The sequence below is a fragment of the Mixophyes fleayi genome, chromosome 3, assembly GCF_038048845.1.
Source record: "Mixophyes fleayi isolate aMixFle1 chromosome 3, aMixFle1.hap1, whole genome shotgun sequence".
Taxonomy (NCBI): Eukaryota; Metazoa; Chordata; class Amphibia; order Anura; family Limnodynastidae; genus Mixophyes; species Mixophyes fleayi.
The window spans coordinates 57,946,009-57,953,326 of NC_134404.1; the positions used below are offsets into that span (position 1 = coordinate 57,946,009).

Sequence of the window (7,318 nt, forward strand, 5' to 3'; positions counted from 1 at the left end):
ACGGGAAAGGCGGCTGCTATAGGTGAAGATCTCTACCCTATCTGTTCTAAAAGCTCATCTAGGTGGTCGTAGGCCATAACACTAAGTAGATACAAATACATATTCCATCCAAGGTATGGTCCAGAGGCGAGGATGGTATTGGTGTGGCTGACCTTTCTTCCATACTTAAAATGAAGTTTATTCTTGTACATCTATGGATTGTAATTGAGATGTAGACAATTATGGGAGTTTTACAGAGTAAGAGACATTTATAGATTCATGTTGACAGGATGATAACTGCTTTTTCTACATTTATGTAATTAATAAACGCAATGGCCAGCTTGCATCCACGGAACTGTTGGTGTCAGTTCCTGGAGATTTTACGTCATCATGTGGCTTTGTGGAGAGTAGTAATTTTCTAGTTACCTTTCATGCTATGTTATTATTAGCAAAGGTTGTTCGCTGTGAAAAAAAATTAGAACATTAATGGGGAAGTCCCTGGTTACAACTGGTGTGGGAGGGACTCAGTCAGTATATAACTACCTGTGCATTGTGTTTATTCACTGTATAGAAAGCCACTTCACTGTGACATGTCTCGTGTCAGCGCTCTTTGTGTTCTGTGTATCGTGTTGCTGGGGCTTCAGTCCCTGACCAGCGCTGCAGGTGAGTGCTGTTTATTTATTTCATGCATGATGTCAACCCAATCATCTTTTATTGTTTGTACTGATTCATAGGGGCAGTCTAGGATTAACGCAGCGTTTAGTAGTATTACCTTTAATACGGTAATTGTAACCCAGATTTTTACTCGTGTCTCTGAGAGGTGCAAGCAAAAATCAGCGTTACAATTACCGTAGTAGCAGTAATAATGCGCAGGACGCGTTATTCCTAGATTAACGCGGCCAAATTGAATTGGCCCCATAAAGTGATATAATATATTTGAAGTAAGTGATAAGCAATTTGAAAGGAAACCACTAGGAAATGCCTTGATATAAACAAGGGCAAGAATAAAATAACATCTATTGTAGCAACAGCTCTGATCAATCAATCAAATGTTTGTTTAATGAGACAAAAACATTAATTCAACTTGTAGGAGCATATTCAATTGTCCGTGTTACTTGCAAAAGTAATACGGCGTTAAAACTATTACCGGTATTACGGTAATTCTAAGCCGGATTTCATCTCGCGGCTCTCCGAGCTGCGAGCTGAAAGCCGTCGTTAAAGGTACCGTAATAACGGTAATTATGCACACTATTACCGTAATAACGGTAATAGTGCGCAAGCCGCGTTACTTTTCCGAGTAACGTGGACAATTGAATATGCCCCGGAAAGTTGTAAAGGGATAGAAAATCATGCAGCATTTTGCAATCTCTGCATCATTGTAGTGCATCATCCCATTAAAAAACAACCATCTATCCTGACGGGTAGGAATTTCAGATATGTATTGATATTATTGGTTTTTATTATCATGTTTGATTATTATATCTATGCAGACTGGAGCATTCGTGACCTCTAATCCAGCTCAGACATTCTGGGCCTGATTCATTAAGGATCTTAACTTGAGAAACTTCTTATTTCAGTCTCCTGGACAAAACCATGTTACAATGCAAAGGGTGCAAATTAGATTTCTGTTTTGCACATAAGTTAAATACTGACTGTTTTTTCATGTAGTACACAAATATTTGATAGCTTATTTGTACACTGAAATTTAAAGTTGATATTTGTGTGCTACATGAAAAAACAGTCAGTATAAAACTTATGTGCAAAACAGAAAACTAATTTGCACCCCTTGCATTGTAACATGGTTTTGTCCAGGAGACTTAAATAAGAAGTTTCTCAAGTTAAGATCCTTAATGAATCAGGCCCTCTGTGACTAACAAAGTGAACTCCTCCATGTTTCAGGAGAGAGGAGCTGAAACATTAATATGTTGTTTATTGAATTATATACCAACACGGCTTTTTAAATATGTAACCTAAGATGTACAATTACAATTGATGCTTAGTAAACGACCACACTGCCAAAGATTTACACTCTCTCTCCCTTTCTCTCTCCTAAGTATTTGATTGTTGCTATACTCATACAAGGAAACCCTTACCAGTGCGGGCTGTCAAAGGATACATAATCCAGAACTCCCAAGAGGTGTGCGACATTAATGCTGTCATGTAAGTAGGATCACTAATTGTACCAACTGTAGAAACTTCAGGTCATGAACATAAGGAATAATTACAGATCTGTCGAATTGATGGCCAAATAATGCAACTTGCTACCTGAAAGCTGTTTTTCCGCATTATTATTATTAAGAGAAAAGAACATATTTAAAGTAGGTTCCTGTCCTTTCACATAAGTTATACTACAGGTAGGAGGAATTTCAGGAATTTCCAATTAAACTTTGTAATTCAGGTAGATTAGTACTTAACAACGAGGGGTCAAGAACACCAGGGGGTAAATGTATCAAGCTGAGAGTTTTCCAGTTGGTTTGAAAAACCAATCAGATTCTAGTTATCATTTATTTAGCACATTCTACAAAATGACAGCTAGAATCTGATCGGTTGCTATAGGAAACAACTCCACTTTTCAAACCCACCGGAAAACTCTCAGCTTGATACATTTACCCCAGGTGTTCCCAGGCTGTGGAGGGCGGCATGTAATTGGACGTGGGCTGCAACTAATCATTCATATGTCGCTCTTTTGCCCAAAACCACCCGGCCATTTTTAAGTTTTCCAGATTGAACCCTTAACTTGTCTCAGCTCAGGGCAGGGACAAAATGTTTGCAAATCTCTTTCTTGACCCATTTCACAGTTTTAATGAATAATATACTTCCCTTTTAAATTATGATACTGCTGTCTACAAATGAATGCAATAATATTAAAGCTATTTTTTTTATCAGTTCATAGCAGGTCTTGGGACCCACCTTAAATGACAAGGTTACCCATGTTTTGGGTCCCGTTTTGTTTTATGTTATAATGTAATTTTAATATAATAGTGATTTTCAAATCTGTTCTTTTCTGTCTGAATGATCATTGTGCAGATCCCTTCAAGGAAGCACAAATGGGACCAGCAGAAACAGAATAAAACCTTTACAGTACATACATATGAGCAGCTGTAGACCAAGCTTCTAGAGCTCATGAATACACTACTGGGAGCCTCCTATGTTTTTAGGCTTGGATGTAATATATAATATATAGAGTGAATACATAAGCAATAGACAAGTATAAGAATAAAAACAAAACTATTTCTTTTAATATTTTATGTATTTTGCTTTACTTAACTTATTTAAACCAATAAATAAGATAAAAAATATGTTTCTGTTTATAAATGCAACTGATTTCCAAATCAATGCACAAATAAGATGGGACACTACTTCCAGGACTTTTCCCATGCTCACCTAAACAACCTACCCAGAAGTCCTTTCTCCTTTTGTGGGTGGTTTATTTGCATGTTGTTACTAAGGAGCACATCTTACAAATGCCTTTACTCTGTTAGTGAGGCTATTAACATACAGACCAGAACAGCCTGTGATTCACTGATGAGCCCAAACTAGGCTGAAATAACCTGTGATTCACTGATGAGCCTGATCTAGGCTGAAATAACCTGTGATTCACTGATGAGCCTGATCTAGGCTGAAATAACCTGTGATTCACTGATGAGCCTGAACTAGGCTGAAATAACCTGTGATTCACTGATGAGCCTGAACTAGGCTGAAATAACCTGTGATTCACTGATGAGCCTGAACTAGGCTGAAACAGTGTGTAGGTGGATGTTCTGTGTCCTGCTTTAATACCCCGTGAATATGACAGTGCCTCACAGAGCTCCCGTGTACATGGCATAATCCTCAAGTCTCTTCTGCTTTTGGAGCTTACTTACTTGTTGTTCCCAGGAATAATAACCTAAAAATGACCTTATTGGTTTGTTCTATTGAGGCAAAACGTATGTGATTTATAATATTTGCTTTTTTGTTATTCTAGATTCATTACAAAGAAATTCAGAGTGTGTGCAAATCCCACAGACAAATGGGTCATCAGGAACATCAAAGCACTCAAGTATGTAAAGGTCACTAACCATGTAATGCGATTGCTCAGTCCCTTCACATTTGTTAAATGTCTGGGAATTCAGACGGATGAAATGTATTTACATGTTACTATTCAGTGCACTAGTGATGTTTTGCGGCAGTACAAAACTACCACCATTTCTCTTCATAGTTTTATATATGTAATATTCATGTTCAAAGAGTGGATTTAGAGTTGCTGAATTCTCCATAATCAAATTCTGTATAATAATCAAATTAGATAGGTTTCCCACCGTATATAACTTTCATTTAGAATTTGAATCGTACCTTCATCATCATCACCATTTATTTATATAGCGCCACTAATTCAGAATTGTACAGAGAACTCACTCACATCAGTCCCTGCCCCATTGGGGCTTACAGTCTAGATTCCCTAACACACACAGACACAGACTAGGGTCAATTTGTTAGCAGCCAATTAACCTACCAGTATGTTTTTTGAACTGTGGGAGGAAACCGGAGCACCCGGAGGAAACCAACACAAATATGGGGAGAACATACAAACTCCTTACAGATAAGGCCATAGTCGGGAATTGAACCCCAGTGCTGTAAGGCAGAAGTGCTAACCACTACACCACCGTGCTGTCCACCTTCATCTTTTACGTAAACACTGCTTAATGTTTCTGGTTTCCTTCTGTGCATTTTTTAGTTCTTTATGTCATTTAGACCAGTGATGGGCCCCCTGAAACACTCCAAGGGTCGCATGGGTGCACCCCTCTAGCCTTCAAAAGGGCCTCACATTACCGTTAATTTCAGAAATAAGTTAAAACAATACATTTAATCAAAGAGACGCCTATCTGTAATAACATATCAGCAGAGATTTAAAACAAGTGTTACAAACTATAACAAACAAATCTGACAATACACCAAGGATTTGGGGTTCAAAGATGAAGGCTCAGAGGGCCGCAAGTGGCCCAAGGGCCACCTGTTGCTCCTTACTGATTTAGCTAGTGGTGTCACTCTTTTATTAAAGAATATTGTGCTTTGTAAAAATGGTTACATCTAATTAGAATCCTATTTTCTCTAGTCACTATGCAGGACTTCTCATAAAGACTTATCAACTAGAGTGTGTTGGATTTTAAGTATAGTGAAATATTTTGTATTAGGAAAAACAAAAAACTGCATTGTTTTGATTCACACTGAATAATACAGCTTCACCTGTGTCTTCATTTGTTTCCGTACAGGCATTACTGTGTTTACATTAGTGTTCACAACTTGTACATTTTATTTTGTACACAATAAAACCATAGCTCCCGACACTTGAAAATTGGAATGAGGGACAAACTGCTGCTGGAGGGGATTTGTCTCGTACCACCCTGTAGTTGTGTCTTTTGTGGGAAGTGGGTGTGTCTTGCAAAAGTCACCCCAAAACACCCACAATTACATCAAAAACCAGATCACCTCTAGCCACACTGACTCACACCGAATCACTTATAGTCGCCCCCAAAACACCTAAACACGCACCTCAAATGCCTCATCACCACAAAACACTTACACAGGGAGCCTATATGCCCCAGGCAATCACAAATTACTTGCTTCAAAGTGCACCACAAATTCTCTTTCACTGACCCCAAAACAACCACTCAGTTACCCTGAACTATTCATACCCCAAGACAGACACTCACCTGAATAGTGTCCACAGAATTTATTGACTATAAGATCAGCAGGTTCTTCTGGGGAAGGAATATTTTCTTTGCATGTTTTTCCCCCAGAGCACTTCTCCACCTGGCCAGGAGGTGGTGCTGTTGCAAAACATTAATTTAAAAAAACTACACCGCCACCGATTGCGCCAAGTTAAATGATTGGCGTGACAGTCCATCAAAATCAGGACTGTCACGCTGCAATCGGGATGGTCGGGAGGTGTGACAAAACTACCCATGTGTTGCAAAAGCTGTTATGTTACGTACCACAATGAATTTTGCTAGATTGCAAAAAAATGTACATTTCTAATATATATATATTTATTATTTGCAGGCTGAGGAAGACAAACACTGAAGCATCCATAAAGGGCGAAAATGATATTCCTAAAAATGAAGGTTTATAAATATTTGCTCCTTTTTACTTTTGTTTGGAAAAAAGCTACTATATTCTGATTTCTTCAGAATCTGCTCAATATTCTTCTTTTCCAGTGTGATCATATTGCATCTTTATACTACTTGCTTGTTAGAGCATTAATATTTATTGTTTTGGTTTTGTTTGCTTACACCAACTGCAGAGTTATATGTTAATTCTTTATCTGAAAAAGATGGATGTACCCCATCATATACTGTATACAAAATAAAACTAAAAAGGCAAATGCCGATTTTACCAAATGTAATAAAGAAGGTGTGGATCCTCAATAAAAAGTCCAGGTGTATATGGAAATCAATGTGTAGTGTGTTTTCTGTTGTGCAATGATTAGATTGAGTGGCTGAAACAAATAGTTTATTTCAACACAATTAATCTGTCTAATTAGGGAAGTCCTGGATTAGCTGAATCCTGACTCTGGCCAGAGGAGTGATGCATTACTTAGGCCACACCCATTTTGTGACATCACATACTGAACATAAGTCTGTCGAAGCATTCATATTTTAATCGGCCATCAGTATTTCCAATTCTTACCTGATTTATTTCTAAGTGTAGTTTTTTTTTGTAAGCCCTAAATTCTTTAGTCTACAATAGACCCTGTAGAGGTAACATAAGAAGTCAACATTAGGGCAGGAAGTCTATGCAGGTTTATGGGATAGAGCATCACAACTATAAGATGTTTAACATCACTTAGTGTTACTAGGGAGGCGTTTTATTGGAGGCATGTCTGGGGAAACCATTCGCTTAGACAGAGGTGCCCAAACTCAGTCCTCAAGAGCTGCCAACAGTTCATGTTTTCAGGATGTCTTTAATCATGCACAGGTGACTCAATCTATTTTCCTGGATCAGTAATTATCCCACCTGTTTCTACAGACAGAAATCCTGAAAACATGACCTGTTGGTAGCTCTTGAGGACTGGGTTTGAGCATCTCTGTCTTAGAGCAAATTCATTTTAATCCCTGTCCCCCATTGGTGACAAATATAAAGTGTTTATATTTCTATATCGTCCATCCGTCTGACTTCTGTGGTGTGTCCCAAGACTAAATCAAAGGAGACCATGTCCTTCTTACTCATAACTGCTCGCTATAAAAAGGGAAAGGACAACAAGTGACTGGGTTGCTTCGGGTAACCTTAAATAAACGCCTTAGCTTAAATAGTTTTGTGCGCTTGAGCCAGAATGCTAAGCTTGTCATTCTTCCAGGCTCAC

The 7,318-nt window shown here is 38.2% G+C and overlaps 1 protein-coding gene across 1 annotated transcript; it reads left to right on the forward strand.

The window, feature by feature from the left end:
* The first annotated feature begins 533 nt into the window (after positions 1-533).
* LOC142142646 (C-C motif chemokine 20-like) lies at positions 534-6,408 on the forward strand. The gene is made up of 4 exons (XM_075200511.1): positions 534-642; positions 2,034-2,139; positions 3,944-4,018; positions 6,019-6,408. The coding sequence occupies exons 1-4, from the start codon at positions 570-572 to the stop codon at positions 6,086-6,088; spliced, it is 324 nt and encodes a 107-aa protein (XP_075056612.1). The 5' UTR covers positions 534-569; the 3' UTR covers positions 6,089-6,408.
* Positions 6,409-7,318: the final 910 nt, after the last annotated feature.